Source organism: Rissa tridactyla, chromosome Z, assembly GCF_028500815.1.
Source record: "Rissa tridactyla isolate bRisTri1 chromosome Z, bRisTri1.patW.cur.20221130, whole genome shotgun sequence".
Lineage (NCBI taxonomy): Eukaryota > Metazoa > Chordata > Aves > Charadriiformes > Laridae > Rissa > Rissa tridactyla.
In genome coordinates, this window is record NC_071497.1 from 56,954,582 (window position 1) to 56,980,763 (window position 26,182).

Sequence of the window (26,182 nt, forward strand, 5' to 3'; positions counted from 1 at the left end):
GGAAAGACACATGGGAGCAGGGGAAATGACCACAGGTCCCTTGGCCAGGGCAAGGGGCTTTAGAGCGGAGAAGCTCGACCAGCAGCCCCTGGCAGGGGATGGCTGTGTGGGGTGAGCAGGAAAAGCCCACCAAGTGGCCCAGGAAGGGCCTTGCCCGTCCCAGCCCTCTTTCCCAAAGTGCAGCATCACCTCCTTCCTAGCATCAATCTCTGCAGCCAGGCGCCTGATCTCCTTCCTCAGGAGTTCCATTGCTGGGGATTGTTCCCTGCAGTCACCAGGAAAGCAGATCTCGTCAGAGCGCTGCCCAGCCCCTCCCAGAGCCTCCAAGCTCAGGGAGAGCAGAGAGAGGGGCGCTCGAGCCCCCTTTTCTTTCCCTGGTTTGTAAGCGCTTCCCTCCCCGTCCGGGTTGAGCAAAAGGCCCAGGCAGGAGCGAAAGGCACGAGCCCTGGGCACAGTGCAAGGGAAGGCAAATAGCACGGGCTCATCTGCCGCTAGCCCGCCAAAGGTGCTGCAGGTGAGGAGAGAGGAGAGGGCTCTTACCGTAGGGACCACAGGTTGGCTGATGCCTGCCCCAGCGGCACCTGAAAGAGAAAGGCTCTCCCTTTGAGTCCCCGAGCTGCCGGGGCTTTCCAGAGCCGGTGGCTCTAGGAAGGCACGGCAGAAGCTGCTGCTGGTTCTCTGGGTCACTGCCTGGAAGCGGAGCGCTGGGCCATTTCCCCACCCATCGCCAGCAGGGCTCCTCCGTGGGCCTTTCCTGTCCCACAGCAGCAGTCACTGACCTGTGCCACATCCTCTGCCCCCTGCATCCACATGAGCTGCAGGATCCCGCAGCAGGAACCAACTGTAATTCACATGAGCAAGAGAGAGTTGTTTTAGGAGGGTTTCTGACAATGCTTGGAGTCCTGCGGTCTCCTCCCCCAGCACGGTGGCAAGAGGCTGGCTGGGGACATGGGGCAAGGGTGCAGAGAGAGGTTGCGGCTCCAAGAAGGGAGCCTCTCTCTCCCTGGGCCTCGGGGCTCTGCACAGCCCTGCTTCCCGGGCACGCTGGCCGCCCCACAGCTACGCCCCATTTCCCCTCCCCGCTCTGCGCGTAGGGAGCATCTTGGGAGCTCCCTGAGCTGCAGACGTGGGAGGCTGGAAAGGCCCCACTCGCTCCTCTGCCTCACGCTGAAGCCCGCGCTCCCTGCCTCCGTGCCTCCGCTGGCAGCAGAGGAATACTCACCAAGAGCAGCCAGGTTCAACAAGAAAAGGATCGTGAAGATCCTCTTCACGTTCGAGGTGACGATCTCGTTCCTGAAAAAGAGGGAGTTCTGGCTTAGCAGTGGCCAAGGGCAGAGCCCTGCACGAGGGGACTTTCTCTTCCAAGCCAAGGAGCAGGAATTTTGGAGGAGACAGGGTCTGCTGGTGGGGAGCACCGCCAGCCTCCCCCTGCTCGCCCTGACCCACTGTCACCCCTCGTCTCCGTGTCCCCACTGCGCACGTCTTGTACTCACAGGGTGGAGATGCCTGTGCTGAGGCATCTCTGGACGGCGTCCACAGCCGCTGGCAGACCGAAGACCAACCCTGGGCAAAGAAACCGCAGAAAAGCCTGAGGACCCTTCTTGAGGACACTGGTCCAACGCGTGCCAGATCCCTGCAGGGAGGCGGGCGCCGGTCCTCCCTCCCTGGGGGCAGGGGCAGGGCCGTGGTTCTGCCCTGGAGAAGGGGGCAGCTGGGCGCAGCCTGGGAGTGGGGTACAAGGGCCGGGCAGGATCCCCTCGCAGGCAGGGCACTGCTGGCGTGCCTGGGCAGGGGGGCTGGCACGAGTCCCAGCCTACCCCGTGGTTAGTGCAGTATCCCACAAAGACACGGGCACGGTAGCCATCTCCGTCATGGTCACCGGGAGACAAGGTGGCCCCAGGCCTCCCTCGGGGCAGGATGAGGCTGGGTGTGCAGGCCCGTGGCTCCCGGCCGAGCCAGGCAGACTTGGTGCAAACACGGGGCGAAAGGCAGCACTGAACTTACGCTTCTTTTCTGCAGGCCTGCGGCGTGCGGGCCTGGGCTGTCTGGTGCCCTGAGCCTGCCGAGACCTTGCCCGGCTGCCCCTGGCCCGTCTTCTTCTCCCCATCCTCGCGAGCAACGAAGCTCTCCCGCAAGCTTAGGTGGCCTCCTTCAGCCGCAGGAGTGGTGTGTGTGCGGGCAGATCCCTCCTGGAGATAGCCGTGAGGGGAACGCCTGCCACAGGCACACAGCCAGCAGCACACCGCGAGACCACATCTTATAGCCCACGGTGCATGACCTCACAAAGCCTGTCCCCGCACGGTCTGAGGTCGTGGCTGTGATGTCAGAGGAGGAACTGCAGGAGGGGTGGGGGGGTGGAGAGAGACCCCGCTGCCCGCTTGGCCGCTGTGCTTTGCATTTGTGAGCAGACAGTGTTGAAAACACAGCAATGTTTCAGGTGGTGCTGGGCAGTGCCTGCAGAGCGCCAAGGCTTCCTCTGGTCCTCTCTGTGTGTCCCCGAGCGAGTGGGCTGAGGCTGGGCGAGAGGCTGGGAGGGGACACAGCAAGGAGAGCCAAGCCAAAGGGACCCAAAGGCTGCTCCACACCATGGATCGTCAAGCTCCGCAATAAATCCTGGGCCTTTGGTCTTTCCAACGCAGCCATTTCTTGGGGACTGGCTGGGCATCGGTGTGCTGGGGTCAACCCACCGCAGCCTGGGTCGAGAAAGGAGGGTGTTTGCTGTGTGCTTTATAGGCTCTCGGTGGACCAGGCAGGTTCCTGGGACGGGGGGGCACAGGCTGCCCCGAGGGCAGTGGGGATCTCGTGTGGTGGCACGGGGACATGGTGTGTAGCGAGCATGGCCCCCTGCCTTCCCCCTGCCTGGGCAGGGCCTGCCATGCCAGATGGGGGTGTCCCATGGAGCAAGGAGGGTTCGGTGGCTCAGGGTGACACGGGCTGGGGCTGCACGGGGCTTTGGCCCACTCAGCCCCTCTGGCTCCACATCGTCGTGGGGAGCTTCAGCCACCAAACTGGCCCCAGGGACATGCCAAGGGGCTGCTGCGCCCCTCCATCCTCAACGGGACACACGAGCACCCAGGACACCCCAATATCCCCTTCTGGGACAAGCCAGCTTGCAGGGCCTTGCCGGGCCATGATGAGAGTGAGCACCTCTAAGGACAAAGACGGAGCCCTGCTGTGCACTGTCTCCACGCCCTGCGAGCGAAGAGCGGGGGGAGCCGCCAGTGTGGAGGCCCTGTCCAGAAGACGGGCCTTGGGAAGCCTCTGGGCTTCCGTCCCTGCCACGGCCCCCCACCGGCCACAGTCCCTCCACCGAGGGAGACCAGGGCTGTGGCCAGACCATAAGCAATGCTGAAGACCAACCTTGCTCAACGACACTGGAGAAAAGCCTGCGGACTGTTCTCTAGGTGGCCGGCCCTTCAGGGCGTATGCCAGACCCCTGCGGGAGGTGGCACTGGTCCTGTGCACTCCCTCCACAAAGCATGGGCAGGGGGCTGGGTTATGCCCCGGAGAGGGGGGCAGCCCTGCCACAGAGGGCCTGGCAGGTTCCCCTCGCAGGCAGGGCGCTGACGGCGTGCCTGGGCAGGGAGAACAGATGAGGCTTTGGCCTCTTGGCCTCTACCGTACCGGTGTACCCTCTGGTTACTCCAGGATCCCACAAAGACGTGGACATGGTACCCAGCTCCACATGGGCATGCAGGGCAGGTGGCCCCAGGGCTCCCTTGGGGCTTGATGACGCTGGTTCTGCGGGGCCGTGGGTCCCGGCTAAGCCAAGCAGGCTTGGTACAGTCATGAGGAACATCGCTTCCTTTTCTCAGGCTGAACTCAACAGCACTCGGGCAGAGCTCAGACTCTCCTGCGCTCAAGGCAGGTTTCTAAGCCTCGCGGCTTTTACTATGCCTACAGCTCCTGACAGCTTCCCCCTCCGGAACAACCAGCCCTGCATTAGGCTCTGTGTGTCCTATCCACCAGCTGATGTCTCCAGGAGAGACTGTCTGCTGTCTGCTGCTCTCCTTCAGAGGGCTGTTAATGCCCCTTGTGCTCTTGGAGGAGCCCTTCTCCTCTTCATCTTGGGGAGAAACGAAGCTCTCCTCCAAGCCTATGCCCACTTGCTCCACTGCAGGAATGCTGCCTGCCCAGGGGTGGACACTCAGGCAACAGCCACCAAAATGTGGCCAAGGGAACACCTGCCATGAGCCAAGAGCCACCAGGACAGCACGAGCTCCTTCCAGGTGGGAGACAGTGGCTCACAGTGCTGTGGGGCCGGGCTTGGTGGCCACTCTCCTTTTCTCCAGCACTGCAGCTGCAGCGTGCTGGCCCTTTCCAGCTGGTGCCCTGCTCCTCGGGAGAGGGGCTACCCCTCTGGGAGGAAACAGGCAGAGCCCTGTTTTGCACTGCCTCCATGCCACGAGAGCCGAGGCCCTGGCCAGGAGACAGCCTTTGGGCAGCCTACCGGGAGACATCCCCGCTGTGCTGAGACCGAAACAGCAGCAGGCGCAGCAGGGCAGCACAACTGCTTCTCACCTCGACTGCCCCCGGCCCCCATAGCACCAACCCGCCCCTGGGCAGGCGTCTCAGAGGCCTGGCGGTCTACGGGGAGAGGGGAGCAGCTGCCCTCCTCCACAGCCCCCACCTCTTCCCAGGGCCTCTGCAGCACAAGGGCCAGAGCCCTCTCTGAAACAGCCCCCACGGCTTCTCTTCCTCACCACAGACCCACCAGGACGCAGCAGCAGCAGCAGCAGCAGCAGCAGCAGCAGCAGCAGCACGGGGCCGGGGGTCCCAGCGAGGCGAGGGCTGGGCTCTCGCGTGGCTCTGCCAGAGGCGGCTCAGAACCCTGCACCGTGGTTGCAGCAGGGGCCCACAAACGGCTTGTGCTGGAGAGCAGCAGGAACTTGCGGGTTCCAGTCGGAGCAGTTTCCAAGGGCCGAGCCAGAGGAATCATACAATCATACAATCATAGAATCATAGGGTTGGAAGGGACCTCTGGAGATCATCAGGTCCCACCCGCCTGCCAGAGCAGGGTCGTCTTAGAGCAGGTTGCACAGGATCGTGTCCACGTGAGTTTTGAATGTCTCCAGAGATGGAGACTCCACCGCCTCCCTGGGCAGCCTGTTCCTGTGCTTTGGCACCCTCGGGGTAAAGAAGTTCCTCCTCACGTTTCGGTGGAACTTCCTATGGTCAAGTTTGTGCCCGTGACCTCTTGTCCTGCCGCTGGGCACCACTGAAAAGAGCCTGGCCCCATCCTCCTGACACCCACCCTTGAAGTATTTAGAAGTGTTGATAAGGTCCCTGCTCAGCCGTCTTTTTTGCAGACTGAAGAGACCCAAATCCCTCAGCCTTTCCTCATAAGAGAGGTGCTCCAGTCCCCTAATCATCTTGGTAGCCCTTTGCTGCACCCTCTCCAGCAGTTCCCTGTCCCTCTTGAACTGGGGAGCCCAGAACTGGACACAGTACTCCAGGTGCGGCCTCACCAGGGCAGAGTAGAGGGGGAGGATGACCTCCCTCCACCTGCTGGCCACAGGAAGCACGGCGGGAGGAGAGAGGGGAAGAAAATGGGTGGCGTGGAGCAGGCTGTGGGGAGAGGTGTGCCAAGAGATCAGGGCTGTCTCGCCGGAGAGATGTGTTAGTGTTTCTTTTCTTCCTATATGAGAAGCAGGAGTTCATAGGTTGCTCACAGGCAAGTCCATTAGATGCGGAGAAATTCCCCGAATCAATAGGTTGGTTTGGGTTTGTGACAGACGCCCGTGGACAGTATGGCCAGACACTAGAAGCGACATGTCCTGGGACTGGAGCAATAACTGCAGGGCCTGTGATACTGCGGCAGGAGCCCTTGCGCTGGAGCTTCAGACCCCTCAAGGGTCCCAGCCATGGCTGCACCCCATGTGGGCCCCCACTAGACCCAGTCCCCAGATGCACGGTGTCCCCTGAAGGGAATGGGGGGGGAGCTCATGAGCTCTGGGGATCCTGACCCCCAACGCTGCCAGGCTCCGATGACTCCTGCCTGGGGTGAGACGCAGGGATGGCCCTCACGGAATCACGGAATCTTCAGAGTTGGAAGGGACCTCTAGAGATCATCTAGTCCAACTCCCCTGCTAGAGCAGGATTGCCTAAAGCACATCCCTCAGGGCTGCATCCAGGCGGGTCTTGAAAATCTCCAGAGAAGGGGACTCCACAGCCTCCCTGGGCAGCCTGTTCCAGGGCTCTGTCACCCTCACTGTAAAGAAGTTTTTCCGTGTATTTGAATGGAACTTCCTATGTTCTAGCTTGTGCCCATTGCCCCTTGTCCTGTCGCTGGGAACCATTGAAAAGAGCCTGGCTCCGTCCTCCTTAAACCCACCCTTTAGGTACTTGTAAACATTAATCAGGTCCCCCCTCAACCTTCTCTTCTCCAGGCTAAAGAGTCCCAGCTCTTTCAGCCTTTCCTCATAAGGGAGGTGCTCCAGTCCCATAATCATCTTGGTTGCCCTTCGCTGGACTCGCTCCAGTAGTTCCCTGTCCCTCTTGAACTGGGGAGCCCAAAACTGGACACAGTACTCCAGTTGTGGCCTCACCAGTGCAGAGTAGAGGGGGAGAATGACCTCCCTCGACCTACTGGCCACAGTCTTCCCTATGCAGCCCAGGATGCCATTGGCCTTCTTGGTGACAAGGGCACACTGCTGGCTCATGGATAATTTGCTGTCTACCAGGACCCCCAGGTCCTTCTCCTCAGAGCTGCTTCCCAGCATGTCCGCCCCTAACATATACTGGTGTTTGGCATTCTTCCTTCCCAGGTGCAGGACCCTACACTTGCTTTTGTTGAACCTCATTAGGTTCTTCTCTGCCCAGCTCTCCAGCCTGTCCAGGTCACGCTGGATGGCAGCACGGCCCTCTGGAGTGTCGGCCACGCCTCCCAGCTTGGTATCATCAGCAAACTTGCTGAGGATACACTCTGTCCCCTCATCTAGGTCATTAATGAATATATTGAACAAAGTTGGTCCAAGTATTGACCCCTGAGGGACACCACTAGTTACAGGCCTCCAACTGGACTCTGTGCCGCTGATCACAACCCTCTGAGTTCTGTCACTCAGCCAGCTCTCGATCCACCTCACTGTCACCTCGTCTAGCCCATACTTCCTCAGCTTCCTAATGAGGATGTTATGGGAGACAGTGTCAAAAGCCTTGCTAAGGTCAAGGTAGATGACATCTACGGCTCTCCCCTCATCCAGCCAACCCGTTATAACATCATAGAAAGCTATCAGATTGGTCAGGCATGATTTGCCCTTGGTAAATCCATGCTGACCACTTCCAATAACTTCCTGTTCCTCTATGTGTTTGGAGACGACATCCAGAATGAGTCGCTCCATTACCTTCCCAGGGACAGAGGAGAGACTAACCGGCCTGTAGTTCCCTGGGTCCTCCTTCTTGCCTTTTTTGAAGATTGGAGTGATGTCAGCCTTCCTCCAGTCCTCAGGCACCTCTCCTGTTCCCCATGACCTTGTTCCTCGTGCCAAAGGATTTCACCAAGGACCTTAGGCAAGGAAAGGCTACGGGAGCGTCGTCTCCTTTTGCTCGGTTAGGAAACATCTCCTTGGTGGAGAGAAAGCGGAAAGCCTGAGGAAGGCCTCAGCCTGCGAAAGGCAGAAGTTGGCAGCTTTGAGGGGGCCTCTGAAACGACATTGCTCTGCACCAGACTAACGGCCGCATCCCTCTGCTCTGTTTCTCAGTTTTCTGCTTTAATTTTTATTGAGGGAAGAAGGTCTACACAGGCGTCCGGCCGACGGCCTTCCTTCCCACGATCTTCCCATGCACTTGCACTCGATAAATGCAGGTGTATCCTGGTTTTCCCCAGTTGCTCCGTATGCCAAGTTTCAGAAACCGAAAGCCTCTGGGAATCCCATTCTGCAAAGAAACCGTGGCAAAAAGCAGCGTTACTCCGGGGTGTAAAGAGTGAGAGCAGGCTCTGTGCGTCTTCCTCTGACCGCCCGGCCTCTGCCCCGGGCCCTTCTCCCCTCCCCTCCTCCCACGCAGGCGGCAAAGGACCCCTGTGCCCCTGCAGAGCAAACGCCCGGCCTCGGGGAGGTGGCGGGCAGCCGTGGAAACCTGCGGCTCGCTGGTGCCGGGGAAGCAGGGCCCAGGGAAAGTCCTGCTGCCAGGGCAAGGTGCTGGGCGTCCGCCCTGCCACCGCCTGCCCGGTGGCTGCAGCTGGGGAGCTGCAGGGTCCAACACAGACATGGGGCTGATCTGCTCTTCCTTCTGCTTTTGCCTCCCTGACGGATGCCACTCTTCCCCCGCATCCCACCCATGTTTCTCTCGGCCACGGTCAGGCCCCTGTCCCAGCAGGGACCGTCTGCACTTCTTCTGCAAGCGGCTTGCTGGCCAACCGGCGTTGCTGCCCTGGCCTCTTGCCCAGACGCACACACTGTACCTGCAGAGGGAAGCTCTGATTTGGCCCTTTCTGCAAAGTGTAGGTGAATGTCCCCAGCAGAGTTTCTTGCTCGCCTTCCTCATCTGGTCCCTTGGACATAAAGCACAGGGGAGGAAGTCAGTCATGACCCGAGCACCAGGAAACACTCATGCCAGACCCGCGCCCGTCATCTGTACCCCACTCCTGCGGCTCCAGTGCGGTCTGGCGCAGGATGCGGTGGGGCTGAGTGTCCTCCTTGTGTGTTGCTCAGGGGCCCGGAGGTGCTGGGCCAAAAGGTGCCGAGGGAGCCTTAGGAGGGGTGATACCACCCGGCACGTCCCTTGAAATGTCCCCTCAGGGAACGGCAGAATCTCGGCAGATGCGCAGAGAGCAGCAAGTCCCCGTTAGAGCTTTTGCCCGTGGCCAGATCCCAACCCCCAGTGCCCGGCAGAGACTTACAGAGACAATGAAATCTCGGGGGGCACTGCTGACAGTCCCCAGCGCAGAGGCCATCTTTGAGGTTTGATCTCTGGTGATGGCTGTCGCTTGTATTTGTGTGGGGGACCGGATCAGCCGCTTGCTCCGAGACCATTGGAAAGGCCGGTAGTATCCTGGCAAGGCATCCGGCTGAAAGCGGAGAGCAAGAGGATGGAACGTGAGGGCGTGATGGGAACAGGAGGACATGACGGGGCCCCTGTGCTCCTGTGGAGCCAGGAGCACAGGCGGCACTGCCCCTGTGGGCTGTGCTTGTGCTCGAAACGAATGGCGTGTTGGGAAGCGGACAGGAGCTCTGCAGCCAGCAGCTCTGCAGCCTCCCACCCCCTCCACTGCCCCCGCGGGAGAGGGACAATCAGAGCTGTGGCAGGGAAATGGGGTCCCGAAGGAGAAGTATCTTCACCCAGCAGGGACCAGGGAGGGTGGGCAGGAAGCTCAGCTCAGCGCAGCCCCTTTCTGAGGGCAACTGCTGTTTTCTAGGGAGCCAAGCCCTGTGGGAGACCTCAGGTGCCTGGCACCGCCCCGGTGCCGGGGCCTTGGGCAACGCCATTGGCCTGAGGGGAGATGCCCCAGGACTTGCCCCACACCTTCAAAGAGGCAAGAGAAGCAGCAATGACGGTTTCTGCTCCTGTACCTGCACAAAGGTGTCCTGGGGGGCTGGAGCACACAGGAACCAAAACACCCTGCAGAGTCCTGCAGAGCTGCTGGACGATCTCTGCAGGTCCACGGCAGCCCCTGAAGGGAGAAGAGCGCAGGTGACTGCAAAAGGCCCAGGCTCAGAGCACCTGGTGGTTGCAGGCAACTACTAAGGCTGCCTGCCAGCCCCACAGCCAGCAGCGCACGCTTGGAGGTGCCCCAGGAGAAGGAGGGGATCCCCGTGCCCCACGCCCCTCCCGGCTGCACAAAGAGAAGGTCTGCGGGTGCTGGGAGACAGCAAGCCCCCTGGGGAAGAGCTGCAGACCCAAGCCGAGGCCGCGCTGCGTGGACAGCCCGTCCGCTCGCTTTTGTTCCCCAGCAAAGCTCAGCGGAGAGGGAGAGGGCAGAAATGCTGCCAGGGGCACCAGCGAGGGGTCCGACGGCAGGGCTGGGCCCAGCTCTGCCACAGTCACGCTCTTGGGCACCGTGGTTTCGTTCAATCTCCCTACGCTTTGTCGAGCAGAGTCTGCAGCGCAGCCTCCTTTTGGGAGCACTGAGCAGGAGTTCAGTGCGATGAGAGCCCTGCCTGCCTGCGTCCATCCGTACCTGCCTCTTTCAGAGCCCAGTCAGACATCTGCGTGCTTGCAGACATTGCCTCTCCCATTTGCCAAACTTCCTGGAAAGACACATGGGAGCAGGGGAAATGACCACAGGTCCCTTGGCCAGGGCAAGGGGCTTTAGAGCGGAGAAGCTCGACCAGCAGCCCCTGGCTGGGGATGGCTGTGTGGGGTGAGCAGGAAAAGCCCACCAAGTGGCCCAGGAAGGGCCTTGCCCGTCCCAGCCCTCTTTCCCAAAGTGCAGCATCACCTCCTTCCTAGCATCAATCTCTGCAGCCAGGCGCCTGATCTCCTTCCTCAGGAGTTCCATTGCTGGGGATTGTTCCCTGCAGTCACCAGGAAAGCAGATCTCGTCAGAGCGCTGCCCAGCCCCTCCCAGAGCCTCCAAGCTCAGGGAGAGCAGAGAGAGGGGCGCTCGAGCCCCCTTTTCTTTCCCTGGTTTGTAAGCGCTTCCCTCCCCGTCCGGGTTGAGCAAAAGGCCCAGGCAGGAGCGAAAGGCACGAGCCCTGGGCACAGTGCAAGGGAAGGCAAATAGCACGGGCTCATCTGCCGCTAGCCCGCCAAAGGTGCTGCAGGTGAGGAGAGAGGAGAGGGCTCTTACCGTAGGGACCACAGGTTGGCTGATGCCTGCCCCAGCGGCACCTGAAAGAGAAAGGCTCTCCCTTTGAGTCCCCGAGCTGCCGGGGCTTTCCAGAGCTGGTGGCTCTAGGAAGGCACGGCAGAAGCTGCTGCTGGTTCTCTGGGTCACTGCCTGGAAGCGGAGTGCTGGGCCATTTCCCCACCCACCGCCAGCAGGGCTCCTCCGTGGGCCTTTCCTGTCCCACAGCAGCAGTCACTGACCTGTGCCACATCCTCTGCCCCCTGCATCCACATGAGCTGCAGGATCCCGCAGCAGGAACCAACTGTAATTCACATGAGCAAGAGAGAGTTGTTTTAGGAGGGTTTCTGACAATGCTTGGAGTCCCGCGGTCTCCTCCCCCAGCACGGTGGCAAGAGGCTGGCTGGGGACATGGGGCAAGGGTGCAGAGAGAGGTTGCGGCTCCAAGAAGGGAGCCTCTCTCTCCCTGGGCCTCGGGGCTCTGCACAGCCCTGCTTCCCGGGCACGCTGGCCGCCCCACAGCTACGCCCCATTTCCCCTCCCCGCTCTGCGCGTAGGGAGCGTCTTGGGAGCTCCCTGAGCTGCAGACGTGGGAGGCTGGAAAGGCCCCACTCGCTCCTCTGCCTCACGCTGAAGCCCGCGCTCCCTGCCTCCGTGCCTCCGCTGGCAGCAGAGGAATACTCACCAAGAGCAGCCAGGTTCAACAAGAAAAGGATCGTGAAGATCCTCTTCACGTTCGAGGTGACGATCTCGTTCCTGAAAAAGAGGGAGTTCTGGCTTAGCAGTGGCCAAGGGCAGAGCCCTGCACGAGGGGACTTTCTCTTCCAAGCCAAGGAGCAGGAATTTTGGAGGAGACAGGGTCTGCTGGCGGGGAGCACCGCCAGCCTCCCCCTGCTCGCCCTGACCCACTGTCACCCCTCGTCTCCGTGTCCCCACTGCGCACGTCTTGTACTCACAGGGTGGAGATGCCTGTGCTGAGGCATCTCTGGACGGCGTCCACAGCCGCTGGCAGACCGAAGACCAACCCTGGGCAAAGAAACCGCAGAAAAGCCTGAGGACCCTTCTTGAGGACACTGGTCCAACGCGTGCCAGATCCCTGCAGGGAGGCGGGCGCCGGTCCTCCCTCCCTGGGGGCAGGGGCAGGGCCGTGGTTCTGCCCTGGAGAAGGGGGCAGCTGGGCGCAGCCTGGGAGTGGGGTACAAGGGCCGGGCAGGATCCCCTCGCAGGCAGGGCACTGCTGGCGTGCCTGGGCAGGGGGGCTGGCACGAGTCCCAGCCTACCCCGTGGTTAGTGCAGTATCCCACAAAGACACGGGCACGGTAGCCATCTCCGTCATGGTCACCGGGAGACAAGGTGGCCCCAGGCCTCCCTCGGGGCAGGATGAGGCTGGGTGTGCAGGCCCGTGGCTCCCGGCCGAGCCAGGCAGACTTGGTGCAAACACGGGGCGAAAGGCAGCACTGAACTTACGCTTCTTTTCTGCAGGCCTGCGGCGTGCGGGCCTGGGCTGTCTGGTGCCCTGAGCCTGCCGAGACCTTGCCCGGCTGCCCCTGGCCCGTCTTCTTCTCCCCATCCTCGCGAGCAACGAAGCTCTCCCGCAAGCTTAGGTGGCCTCCTTCAGCCGCAGGAGTGGTGTGTGTGCGGGCAGATCCCTCCTGGAGATAGCCGTGAGGAGAACGCCTGCCACAGGCACACAGCCAGCAGCACACCGCGAGACCACATCTTATAGCCCACGGTGCATGACCTCACAAAGCCTGTCCCCGCACGGTCTGAGGTCGTGGCTGTGATGTCAGAGGAGGAACTGCAGGAGGGGTGGGGGGGTGGAGAGAGACCCCGCTGCCCGCTTGGCCGCTGTGCTTTGCATTTGTGAGCAGACAGTGTTGAAAACACAGCAATGTTTCAGGTGGTGCTGGGCAGTGCCTGCAGAGCGCCAAGGCTTCCTCTGGTCCTCTCTGTGTGTCCCCGAGCGAGTGGGCTGAGGCTGGGCGAGAGGCTGGGAGGGGACACAGCAAGGAGAGCCAAGCCAAAGGGACCCAAAGGCTGCTCCACACCATGGATCGTCAAGCTCCGCAATAAATCCTGGGCCTTTGGTCTTTCCAACGCAGCCATTTCTTGGGGACTGGCTGGGCATCGGTGTGCTGGGGTCAACCCACCGCAGCCTGGGTCGAGAAAGGAGGGTGTTTGCTGTGTGCTTTATAGGCTCTCGGTGGACCAGGCAGGTTCCTGGGACAGGGGGGCACAGGCTGCCCCGAGGGCAGTGGGGATCTCGTGTGGTGGCACGGGGACATGGTGTGTAGCGAGCATGGCCCCCTGCCTTCCCCCTGCCTGGGCAGGGCCTGCCATGCCAGATGGGGGTGTCCCATGGAGCAAGGAGGGTTCGGTGGCTCAGGGTGACACGGGCTGGGGCTGCACGGGGCTTTGGCCCACTCAGCCCCTCTGGCTCCACATCGTCATGGGGAGCTTCAGCCACCAAACTGGCCCCAGGGACATGCCAAGGGGCTGCTGCGCCCCTCCATCCTCAACGGGACACACGAGCACCCAGGACACCCCAATATCCCCTTCTGGGACAAGCCAGCTTGCAGGGCCTTGCCGGGCCATGATGAGAGTGAGCACCTCTAAGGACAAAGACGGAGCCCTGCTGTGCACTGTCTCCACGCCCTGCGAGCGAAGAGCGGGGGGAGCCGCCAGTGTGGAGGCCCTGTCCAGAAGACGGGCCTTGGGAAGCCTCTGGGCTTCCGTCCCTGCCACGGCCCCCCACCGGCCACAGTCCCTCCACCGAGGGAGACCAGGGCTGTGGCCAGACCATAAGCAATGCTGAAGACCAACCTTGCTCAACGACACTGGAGAAAAGCCTGCGGACTGTTCTCTAGGTGGCCGGCCCTTCAGGGCGTATGCCAGACCCCTGCGGGAGGTGGCACTGGTCCTGTGCACTCCCTCCACAAAGCATGGGCAGGGGGCTGGGTTATGCCCCGGAGAGGGGGGCAGCCCTGCCACAGAGGGCCTGGCAGGTTCCCCTCGCAGGCAGGGCGCTGACGGCGTGCCTGGGCAGGGAGAACAGATGAGGCTTTGGCCTCTTGGCCTCTACCGTACCGGTGTACCCTCTGGTTACTCCAGGATCCCACAAAGACGTGGACATGGTACCCAGCTCCACATGGGCATGCAGGGCAGGTGGCCCCAGGGCTCCCTTGGGGCTTGATGACGCTGGTTCTGCGGGGCCGTGGGTCCCGGCTAAGCCAAGCAGGCTTGGTACAGTCATGAGGAACATCGCTTCCTTTTCTCAGGCTGAACTCAACAGCACTCGGGCAGAGCTCAGACTCTCCTGCGCTCAAGGCAGGTTTCTAAGCCTCGCGGCTTTTACTATGCCTACAGCTCCTGACAGCTTCCCCCTCCGGAACAACCAGCCCTGCATTAGGCTCTGTGTGTCCTATCCACCAGCTGATGTCTCCAGGAGAGACTGTCTGCTGTCTGCTGCTCTCCTTCAGAGGGCTGTTAATGCCCCTTGTGCTCTTGGAGGAGCCCTTCTCCTCTTCATCTTGGGGAGAAACGAAGCTCTCCTCCAAGCCTATGCCCACTTGCTCCACTGCAGGAATGCTGCCTGCCCAGGGGTGGACACTCAGGCAACAGCCACCAAAATGTGGCCAAGGGAACACCTGCCATGAGCCAAGAGCCACCAGGACAGCACGAGCTCCTTCCAGGTGGGAGACAGTGGCTCACAGTGCTGTGGGGCCGGGCTTGGTGGCCACTCTCCTTTTCTCCAGCACTGCAGCTGCAGCGTGCTGGCCCTTTCCAGCTGGTGCCCTGCTCCTCGGGAGAGGGGCTACCCCTCTGGGAGGAAACAGGCAGAGCCCTGTTTTGCACTGCCTCCATGCCACGAGAGCCGAGGCCCTGGCCAGGAGACAGCCTTTGGGCAGCCTACCGGGAGACATCCCCGCTGTGCTGAGACCGAAACAGCAGCAGGCGCAGCAGGGCAGCACAACTGCTTCTCACCTCGACTGCCCCCGGCCCCCATAGCACCAACCCGCCCCTGGGCAGGCGTCTCAGAGGCCTGGCGGTCTACGGGGAGAGGGGAGCAGCTGCCCTCCTCCACAGCCCCCACCTCTTCCCAGGGCCTCTGCAGCACAAGGGCCAGAGCCCTCTCTGAAACAGCCCCCACGGCTTCTCTTCCTCACCACAGACCCACCAGGACGCAGCAGCAGCAGCAGCAGCAGCAGCAGCAGCAGCAGCAGCACGGGGCCGGGGGTCCCAGCGAGGCGAGGGCTGGGCTCTTGCATGGCTCTGCCAGAGGCGGCTCAGAACCCTGCACCGTGGTTGCAGCAGGGGCCCACAAACGGCTTGTGCTGGAGAGCAGCAGGAACTTGCGGGTTCCAGTCGGAGCAGTTTCCAAGGGCCGAGCCAGAGGAATCATACAATCATACAATCATAGAATCATAGGGTTGGAAGGGACCTCTGGAGATCATCAGGTCCCACCCGCCTGCCAGAGCAGGGTCGTCTTAGAGCAGGTTGCCCAGGATCGTGTCCAGGTGAGTTTTGAATGTCTCCAGAGATGGAGACTCCACCGCCTCCCTGGGCAGCCTGTTCCCGTGCTTTGGCACCCTCGGGGTAAAGAAGTTCCTCCTCACGTTTCGGTGGAACTTCCTATGGTCAAGTTTGTGCCCGTGACCTCTTGTCCTGCCGCTGGGCACCACTGAAAAGAGCCTGGCCCCATCCTCCTGACACCCACCCTTGAAGTATTTAGAAGTGTTGATAAGGTCCCTGCTCAGCCGTCTTTTTTGCAGACTGAAGAGACCCAAATCCCTCAGCCTTTCCTCATAAGAGAGGTGCTCCAGTCTCCTAATCATCTTGGTAGCCCTTTGCTGCACCCTCTCCAGCAGTTCCCTGTCCCTCTTGAACCGGGGAGCCCAGAACTGGACACAGTACTCCAGGTGCGGCCTCACCAGGGCAGAGTAGCGGGGGAGGATGACCTCCCTCCACCTGCTGGCCACAGGAAGCAGGGCGGGAGGAGAGAGGGGAAGAAAATGGGTGGCGTGGAGCAGGCTGTGGGGAGAGGTGTGCCAAGAGATCAGGGCTGTCTCGCCGGAGAGATGTGTTAGTGTTTCTTTTCTTCCTATATGAGAAGCAGGAGTTCATAGGTTGCTCACAGGCAAGTCCATTAGATGCGGAGAAATTCCCCGAATCAATAGGTTGGTTTGGGTTTGTGACAGACGCCCGTGGACAGTATGGCCAGACACTAGAAGCGACATGTCCTGGGACTGGAGCAATAACTGCAGGGCCTGTGATACTGCGGCAGGAGCCCTTGCGCTGGAGCTTCAGACCCCTCAAGGGTCCCAGCCATGGCTGCACCCCATGTGGGCCCCCACTAGACCCAGTCCCCAGATGCACGGTGTCCCCTGAAGGGAATGGGGGGGGAGCTCATGAGCTCTGGGGATCCTGACCCCCAACGCTGCCAGGCTCCGATGACTCCTGCCTGGGGTGAGACGCAGGGATGGCCCTCACGGAATCACGGAATCTTCAGAGTTGGAAGGGACCTCTAGAGATCATCTAGTCCAACTCCCCTGCTAGAGCAGGATTGCCTAAAGCACATCCCTCAGGGCTGCATCCAGGCGGGTCTTGAAAATCTCCAGAGAAGGGGACTCCACAGCCTCCCTGGGCAGCCTGTTCCAGGGCTCTGTCACCCTCACTGTAAAGAAGTTTTTCCGTGTATTTGAATGGAACTTCCTATGTTCTAGCTTGTGCCCATTGCCCCTTGTCCTGTCGCTGGGAACCATTGAAAAGAGCCTGGCTCCGTCCTCCTTAAACCCACCCTTTAGGTACTTGTAAACATTAATCAGGTCCCCCCTCAACCTTCTCTTCTCCAGGCTAAAGAGTCCCAGCTCTTTCAGCCTTTCCTCATAAGGGAGGTGCTCCAGTCCCATAATCATCTTGGTTGCCCTTCGCTGGACTCGCTCCAGTAGTTCCCTGTCCCTCTTGAACTGGGGAGCCCAAAACTGGACACAGTACTCCAGTTGTGGCCTCACCAGTGCAGAGTAGAGGGGGAGAATGACCTCCCTCGACCTACTGGCCACAGTCTTCCCTATGCAGCCCAGGATGCCATTGGCCTTCTTGGTGACAAGGGCACACTGCTGGCTCATGGATAATTTGCTGTCTACCAGGACCCCCAGGTCCTTCTCCTCGGAGCTGCTTCCCAGCATGTCCGCCCCTAACATATACTGGTGTTTGGCATTCTTCCTTCCCAGGTGCAGGACCCTACACTTGCTTTTGTTGAACCTCATTAGGTTCTTCTCTGCCCAGCTCTCCAGCCTGTCCAGGTCACGCTGGATGGCAGCACGGCCCTCTGGAGTGTCGGCCACGCCTCCCAGCTTGGTATCATCAGCAAACTTGCTGAGGATACACTCTGTCCCCTCATCTAGGTCATTAATGAATATATTGAACAAAGTTGGTCCAAGTATTGACCCCTGAGGGACACCACTAGTTACAGGCCTCCAACTGGACTCTGTGCCGCTGATCACAACCCTCTGAGTTCTGTCACTCAGCCAGCTCTCGATCCACCTCACTGTCACCTCGTCTAGCCCATACTTCCTCAGCTTCCTAATGAGGATGTTATGGGAGACAGTGTCAAAAGCCTTGCTAAGGTCAAGGTAGATGACATCTACGGCTCTCCCCTCATCCAGCCAACCCGTTATAACATCATAGAAAGCTATCAGATTGGTCAGGCATGATTTGCCCTTGGTAAATCCATGCTGACCACTTCCAATAACTTCCTGTTCCTCTATGTGTTTGGAGACGACATCCAGAATGAGTCGCTCCATTACCTTCCCAGGGACAGAGGAGAGACTAACCGGCCTGTAGTTCCCTGGGTCCTCCTTCTTGCCTTTTTTGAAGATTGGAGTGATGTCAGCCTTCCTCCAGTCCTCAGGCACCTCTCCTGTTCCCCATGACCTTGTTCCTCGTGCCAAAGGATTTCACCAAGGACCTTAGGCAAGGAAAGGCTATGGGAGCGTCGTCTCCTTTTGCTCGGTTAGGAAACATCTCCTTGGTGGAGAGAAAGCGGAAAGCCTGAGGAAGGCCTCAGCCTGCGAAAGGCAGAAGTTGGCAGCTTTGAGGGGGCCTCTGAAACGACATTGCTCTGCACCAGACTAACGGCCGCATCCCTCTGCTCTGTTTCTCAGTTTTCTGCTTTAATTTTTATTGAGGGAAGAAGGTCTACACAGGCGTCCGGCCGACGGCCTTCCTTCCCACGATCTTCCCATGCACCCGCACTCGATACACGGTTTTCCCCAGTTGCTCTGCAGGCCAAGTTTCAGAAACCGAAAGCCTCTGGGAATCCCATTCTGCAAAGAAACCGTGGCAAAAAGCAGCGTTACTCCGGGGTGTAAAGAGTGAGAGCAGGCTCTGTGCGTCTTCCTCTGACCGCCCGGCCTCTGCCCCGGGCCCTTCTCCCCTCCCCTCCTCCCACGCAGGCGGCAAAGGACCCCTGTGCCCCTGCAGAGCAAACGCCCGGCCTCGGGGAGGTGGCGGGCAGCCGTGGAAACCTGCGGCTCGCTGGTGCCGGGGAAGCAGGGCCCAGGGAAAGTCCTGCTGCCAGGGCAAGGTGCTGGGCGTCCGCCCTGCCACCGCCTGCCCGGTGGCTGCAGCTGGGGAGCTGCAGGGTCCAACACAGACATGGGGCTGATCTGCTCTTCCTTCTGCTTTTGCCTCCCTGACGGATGCCACTCTTCCCCCGCATCCCACCCATGTTTCTCTCGGCCACGGTCAGGCCCCTGTCCCAGCAGGGACCGTCTGCACTTCTTCTGCAAGCGGCTTGCTGGCCAACCGGCGTTGCTGCCCTGGCCTCTTGCCCAGACGCACACACTGTACCTGCAGAGGGAAGCTCTGATTTGGCCCTTTCTGCAGGGTGTGGGGAGATGTCCCCAGCAGAGTTTCTTGCTCGCCTTCCTCACCCGGTCCCTTGGACATAAAGCACAGGGGAGGACATCAGGCTCTACCTGACCACAAGGCAATGCTCATGCTTCACATGTTCGTGAATTTAGGGACATTTGATAATTCAATCCAAGAAGAACATTACATATTTTGTCTTGACATAACACCAGCTTGCTGGCAGTAGAGTTGTTGAGAGAATAACCATGCACATCTGTCACAGTGCAAAGTGATTAACTTCTCTTGTAAGAGAGAACTAGTGTAATATTTATTAACATAAAACAGTTATTTAACAAAGTTAGTAGTGAATGCGACAGTGTTTTACGAGATTCGATGGAAAGGTACACTTGATTATTTACTGCATGGGATCAGGGTCAGACAAGCTGTCAGAGAGACCCTCCTGTTGAGTCATGAGGTTCAGAAAGGACCCCCTTGCTTTCTGAACTCCTTCTCAGAGAGGAGTCTAGGTGCGACTGGATCCAATCCTAGTCTCAGACTCGGTCAATGGTTTATATCTAAAGTATTATATATGCACAATTAATCTTTTATATCACTTAGCTAAGATTTCAAAGTTTAGGATGCTGTTAGTCACTTACTGAGAATGTTGTTGCAAGGAATCTCTCAGCATCAAGGAGTAGAACCTTAAGTGAGCGTCCTCACTCAAAGGGAGATCCTGGCATGCAGCCAGCTGCCATGCAGGGGAACTCTCCTCTATTTATAGAGTACGATAATTGACTTACAGTCATGTTCCCACGTCCCCACTCTGGACAGTGTGTTTACTGTGTTGCCAGCCATCCCCCAAAGGACAGGTGCAACTCATAAGAACGGCCACTGATGAGAGGGGTAAAGGGGAGAACACACCACCACAACATCCTAAACCCCTTTGACTTTCAAGTAGCAAAGTAATGGTGCTCAGCAAATGAGCTCACAATCTTTGTTGGCATTCTCCCATCAAAGTAGTGGTACTCAGCAAGTATCCTCACAGCTTTGCTAGTTGAGATCAGACCAGTCATCTAGAAATGCTGAGTCAATGAATTTACAAGGCCCCATGATTTGATCTTTTTCTAGCTACCTCGCATGCTGAGAAATCATAGAATCATAGAATGTGTTGGGTTGGAAGGGACCTTTAAATGTCACCTAGTCCAACCCCCCTGCAGTAAGCAGGGACATCTTTAACTAGATCAGATTGCTCAGAGCCTCATCAAGCCTGGCCTTGAATGTCTCCAGGGATGGGGCCTCCACCACCTCTCTGGGCAACCTGTTCCAGTGTCTCACCACCCTCATTGTAAAGAACTTCTTACTAATGTCTAATCTAAACCTACCCTGCTCTAGTTTAAAACCCTTGCCCCTCATCCTATTGCTACATGCCCTTGCAAACAGCCCCTCCCCAGCTTTCTTGAAGGCCCCCTTCAGGTACTGGAAAAAAATAATCTTGTTTCACTTCACAGCATTGTGAAGGTAAATTTTCAAAGACACAAAATGCAGTTAAGAGAACGTTTTTACTTAAAGTTGGAGGCAGGTGGAAATCTGTTTCTCCTCTTAGCTTACAAAGACCTCTCACGTGCCTGAACTTCCATTTCAAGTGTTATTCTAGTTATTCTAGTGTTATTCACAGCAACAGTATCATTGACGCAATGTGCACATACCCAGCAAGAGGCATAAACAACAAATACCACATTTATGATCATTTTGGCATAGTAAACAGGTAACAGTGGTAGATGAGATTTTAGAAAAATTATGCATTGGTGTACTACCAATCACTTGTATGAATTATAAAAATTCTTGCTTTAGCAGGCCCAATTTTTACAACAGTGATGATTTTGACAGGATGTGCATTTTGTAAATCAGCTTGGCTGTCGTGGTTTGGCCTCAGACGGCAACAAAGAGCCACGTGCCGCTAGCTCGGGCCTTCCCAATACAGGAAGAATCGGAAGAAAAAGGCAAAACTCTTGGGTTGAGACAAAGGCAGTTTAACAGAACAGCAAAGGGAACAAGAAAACAACAACAATCACACGGACAGAGGCATATACAAACACGATTACGGAACGGCCACTCCCCGCCGCTCACCGACTGCAACCGGAACGCCCCAGCCCGCTCCAAGCCCGGTTCCAAGTGCCAGCCCGCTCCAAGCCCGGTTCCAAGTGGTGACTTCCTGGGCGTCCTGCCCTCTCCCCCGGCAGCTCAGGGTGGGCATGGCTCATATGGCATGGAATACCAGGAAGAATTAACCCTATCCCCGCCGGAACCAGGACATTGGCAAATACAGTTCCTGAATAATAAGCCTATGAAGTTTTTTTATGCTTTCTTATATTTGACACTGGTGACATCTTGTGGTAAATTAATTCATGGTAAATAGCCCCTGTTGCTTTTGCTGTCCTTGCTCTACAAAGATATGGTTATTGCTGTGTGATGGAGTTCTGCAAATCATAAAAGTGTGGTGTGTAACTTCACACTGGCGATATACTACATATTTTAACAAAATTAAACTAGAGTGAAATTGCTTCAGGTCACTGGCAAGAAAAAGACCCAGCTAAGTGTCTCAGTATGCTTTTTTTTTTAGTTACAGAAGGATTAAGATACACATTTGCACAAAACCTTTTCAATGACCACAAGGAAAAAGGTGTTAGAAAAGTCAGACATTCCATGTCTTAGAGTTTGTGCGCAGAGTACTAAATGTCTGAACAACCTGATCGAGGTCTGATAGCAGAAGTAAATTACAACATAAGCTCTCAGAGATGCTTATCTAAAATACTAGCCCTCTTGAAAGCAATGGCAAAATTATCTGATAAGGATTGCTCACTGGCATATTTTTTTTCCCTCACGTAGGACATGAAATTTGTTAAAAAGCTTTACCCTGGTTACTACTGGTACTTCACCACTCTAGAGACATTTTCATCAGGAGCATTAGGCAATTTATCACCATGTGAGGCTTAAGTTTGAAAAAGAAATTTATTTGTCATTTCTGTTATCAAGATATATAACTGATTTGCCCTATGAATCACACAGAATTACTGAGGTTGGATGGGAGCTCTGCAGGTTGTCTGGTCCAATGCCCCTGCTCCAGCAGGGCCACCTAGAACTGGTTGCCCAGGACTGTGTCCAGATGGCTTTTGAATATCTCCAGTTGGGAGACTCCACAACCTCTCTGGGCAAGCCATTTCAAAGAACCACAAGTGGCTGAAACCGGTCAGCGCATCTAGAGATCACTCTATCCACCTGCCATGGTCAACTATAGAAAGTTACTCACAGCCTTGTACAGGTAGACAGACTCCTCAACCTCTCTGTTCCAGAGTATTTGACCACATTCATGGTGAAAAATATTCTGCTTCTTTCTAGTCTGAACTTTACATGCTCCAGCTTGTGTCTCTTGCTTTTCATCTATTGATGCACACTTCTGAAAAGAGTTTGGTTCTGCCTTCTCTGTATCCTACCATGAGGAAGCTGAAGGTCAAAGAAAGCATACCCCAATGAACATGACTGTCAAACTGGTAACAACAGACGAGGAGAAGGCTGAGGTACTCAACAGCTTTTTTGCCTCAGTTTTCACTGGCAACCTCGCTTTCCATACGCCTCGAGTGGATGGACCACAAGACAGAGACTGTGGAAGCAAAGTCCCTCCCACTGTATGAGAAGATCACATTTGAGACCACCTGAGGAAAAATGAACATGTATAAGTTGCATGTTCAACTGACAAGGTGCATCCCAGAGTCCTGAGGGAATTGGCTGATGTTGCCAAGCCACTCTCCATGATATTGAAAAGTCATGGCAGTTTGGTGAAGTCCCTGGTGACTGAAAAAAAGGAAACATTGCACTCATTTTTAAAAAGGTTAGAAAGGAGGGCCCTGGAAACTACTGACCTGTCAGCCTCACTTCTGTGCCTGGGAAGATCATGGAACAGATCTTCCTAGAAGCCATGCTAAAGCACATGGAGGACAGGGAGGTGATTTGAGACAGCCAGCATGGCTTCACCAAGGACAAGCCTTACCTGACCAACCTCATGGCCTTCTATGATGGAGTGACTACCACAGTGGACAAGGGAAGAGCTACAGATGCCATCTTTCTGGACTTCTCTAAGGTCTTTCCTTCTCTCTAAATGGAGAGGTATGGATTTGATGGGTGGACTGTTTGTTGGATGAAGAATTAGGTGGATGGTCACATCCAGAGGGTAGTGCTCAATGGCTCAATGTCCAGATGGAGATCAGTGACAAGTGGTGTCCTTCAGGGGTCTGTATTGGGACCGGTACTGTTTAATATTTTCATCAGTGACAGAGATGGTGGGATTGAGTGCACTCTCAGCAAGTTTGCAGATGACAGCAAGCTGAGCAGTGGGGTTGATGCACCGGAGGGACCAGATGCCATCCAGAGGGACCTCGAGAGGCTCGAGAAGTGCACCCATATGAGTCTCATGAGGTTCAACAAGGCCAACTGCAAGGTCCTGTACCGGAGGAGGGCCACAAAAATGATCAGAGGGATGGAACACCGCTCTTGTGAGTACTGGCTGAGAGAGTTGGCATTGTTCCACCTGGAGAAGAGAAGACTCGAGGAGACATTATTGCAGCCTTTCAATACTTAAAGAGGGTTTATAAGAAAGATGGGACAAACTTTTTAGTAGGGCCTGTTGCGAAAGGACAGGGCGTAATGATTTTAAAATGAAAGAGGGTAGATTTAGACTAGATACAAGGAAGCCAGTTTTTACAATGAGGGTGGTGAAACACTGGAACAGGTTGCCTAGAGAGGTTTTATGTGCTCCATCCCTGGAAACATTCAACATCAGGCTGGACGGAGCTCTGAGCAACCTGATCTAGTTGAAGATGTCCCTGCTTACTGCAGGGGGGGCTGGACTAGATAACCTTTAAAGGTGCCTTCCAACCCAAACAATTCTATGATTCTATGAAGTTGAAGAAGCAACAGATCTCCCCAAATCTCCCATCCCTTTTTGAGGCTGACAGAGGGCTGGGGGCCTCTGCTGAACTTGCTCCACTGTATCCATGTCTTCCCTGTGGTGTTTGGGATCCAAAACTGGATCCAGCAATCCAGAGCTGCCTCACAAGTGCAGGGCAGGATAACTTCCTTGGATCTGCTGTCTGTGCCCTTGCCAGTACAGCCAAGGATGTGGCTGGGCTTTGCTGCAATGCCGTTTCCCAGGTGATCAGCCCTGAGGCTGTGCTGCTGCATAGGGTAGTTGTGAAAAATAACCATTTGCCGCAGTTTGTCGGCATCAGTGAGGACTACAAATTCTGAACTAGTCAAAGAGCTTTTGCCTAAGAACGCACATGGGAACTGATTTTGTCTCTTTGGTTTAGAAACTGGGACTGGGATTGGAAGTCTGTGGAGTCATAACTCAACGTTTTCACCTTTGCCTTCTCCCCATTTATTTTTATGTGAAGGAACAGACACTGTTGCTCTGTTAAAAACACTCAAGAGGCACTCAAGAGATCAAAATATTGTTTATCCTGCACAAACTCTCCCTGTCTTGCAGCACAGTTACTAAAGAAATAATCCCAACAGGCAAACTGAAGTGAATGTTATGAGGTTGGTGGTTGTATCTTCCTGTGACAGCTGAGCCAGAGCCTGGTTACCTGGGGATATCTGCATGCTGTAAACCTTGAAACTTAGCAAAACAGATCATTTCACAGAAATTATTCTTCAGGAATCTTAGTGTAGTCACAACTGGTACTTACGTGTCTGAAAGCTCCTGGGACCAGAAGAGAGGTCTCTACCACAGTGTCGTAGTAGAGTTGTCAGCTACTTGGGCTATCATGGACTGAAGGTCAGCAGTTTCTTATCCTGGTATGGATAGGCAGAAGATTTGCACTGTGATTAGGCTGGAGAAGCTGTAGCTGTGTCCAGCACGATTATATGACTTTCCAAAAGTGAGTCTGGAGCATGAATGGATCCTGTCTCAGGTCTGTCCTACAGAGGTCACTGCAAACCCACTTCTGAGACAACTACAATGCTCTTTTGCAATACCATCACACTAACACTGAATGAAGGCTGAAGTCTCTTTGTCTATAAACAGTATTTATACCTCGCGCCCGTTTGCACAGTGACAAATAAAAATGGCATGTATTCTTCACAGGCAGATTCCATGTAACTGTGAGAGCAAGACATTAGCAAGCATTGTGTTTTGACTTAACTTCTCTGAGCCAGGAAAAAAAAAAAAAGTACTCCGGGTCATTCTGCTTTTCAAAGATGGACCCTGAACTCTAAGTTAGGACAAAACTCACACAGTCTTCAATTTCTGATTTTCTCCTGCTTTATGCTGATCTGCAGTTTCCAAGATGTCTGTGACATTTTTTACTGTGATTTTTGGTGAAAATAAGTGTTTCAAATCAGAAAAAAATGTTGATAGTACGTTTGAAAAAGCAGTTTCAACATTTGGATGATTGCATTTGTCAAGTGTTAGCCCTCACTTAGCAGCAAGGTGATTATATTTAATAATGGGTTTATTTTTCAGATTAGGGTTTTAAGTGTTTATATGCAGTGTTGGAGTGCAGGGGGTGAAGGGGAGGTATGGTGCTTCTTTTCCCATGACACTGTTTTAGGAGCACTGTTTGTAAACTACTGAAATAAGCTTTAGGAAAAAAGCCCAGTTCATGCTTCTGTCTACATCCTACATTAATCTTTTAAAAATTTATACTACAGGAGCACATACAGGCTTGCCAGATTAGGGCCTTATGGTGTTTGACTTAGCACCTTCTTAATTTGTGAGCTGATGAAGCCCCAGCTTTGCTTCTGGTGGGGCTCTGCAGCCAGTGCTTGGAGAGACAGCGTGAACTCTATTTTCTCATGCATGAGTCCTGGGATTAGAGATTCACCACCTCACAGAGTGACCCTGCTCAAACTCTAGACATGTAGTAAGATGTATTCCTGCCTTAAAGAGCCAACAGCCCAGATAGACAAATTGAGCCATACCAATGTGATTTCCCTGTGGGAATGTGAGGCACGTAAATTTCAGAGGCCTGCTCAAGCATAGTCAGAAAACGTATAGCTGACCCCTTGGACATTTGTGCTTCCTTCTTGGTGTGACTTTTTTCGATTCTGGCCCTCTAAAATGGCCACAGACCTCAGTCTGTGATGAAATTCAGGCCTTCTGTGATGTAAAGTAAAATGGTGTCAAGGATCTGAGTCATGCAGTTGATCTGCTTGAGAGATGGGATGCCATCCAGAGGAACCTTCACAGGCTTGAGGAGTGAGCCCATGTGAACCCCATGAGGTTCAACAAGGCCGAGTGCAAGGTCAACATCTGGGTCAGGGCAACCCCCAGTATCAATACAGGTAGAGGGATGAAGGGATTGAGAGCAGCCCCACCGAGAAGGACTTAGGAGTACTGGTGGAAGAAAAGCTGGACATGAACTGTCAATGTGCACTCACAGCCCAGAAAGCCAACTGTATCCTGGGCTGCATCAAAAGGGAGGTGATTCTTCCCCACTACTCCGCTCTGGTGAGAACCCACCTGGAGTCCTTTGTCCAGCTCTGGAGCCCCAAACATAAGGACAGCGACCTGTTAGAGTGAGTCCAGAGGAGGGCCACAAAAATGATCAG

General features: G+C 56.0%; 1 protein-coding gene and 2 long non-coding RNA genes across 3 annotated transcripts; all 3 read right to left on the reverse strand.

Moving 5' to 3' along the window:
- Positions 1-16: 16 nt before the first annotated feature.
- On the reverse strand, positions 17-842 carry LOC128902627 (uncharacterized). The gene is made up of 3 exons (XR_008463844.1): positions 780-842; positions 541-581; positions 17-265 (listed from the first exon to the last, which is right to left on the reverse strand). It is a non-coding gene; the product is annotated as an uncharacterized LOC128902627 (long non-coding RNA).
- Positions 843-7,710: 6,868 nt separating this feature from the next.
- Positions 7,711-10,175, reverse strand: LOC128902628 (SUN domain-containing protein 3-like). The gene is made up of 5 exons (XM_054185928.1): positions 10,118-10,175; positions 9,510-9,610; positions 8,840-9,007; positions 8,402-8,491; positions 7,711-7,875 (listed from the first exon to the last, which is right to left on the reverse strand). Exons 1-5 carry the CDS (start codon positions 10,173-10,175, stop codon positions 7,735-7,737), a joined length of 558 nt encoding a protein of 185 aa, XP_054041903.1. The 3' UTR covers positions 7,711-7,734.
- Positions 10,176-10,322: 147 nt separating this feature from the next.
- LOC128902629 (uncharacterized) lies at positions 10,323-11,158 on the reverse strand. The gene is made up of 3 exons (XR_008463845.1): positions 10,969-11,158; positions 10,730-10,770; positions 10,323-10,454 (listed from the first exon to the last, which is right to left on the reverse strand). It is a non-coding gene; the product is annotated as an uncharacterized LOC128902629 (long non-coding RNA).
- Between the last annotated feature and the right edge of the window lie 15,024 nt (positions 11,159-26,182).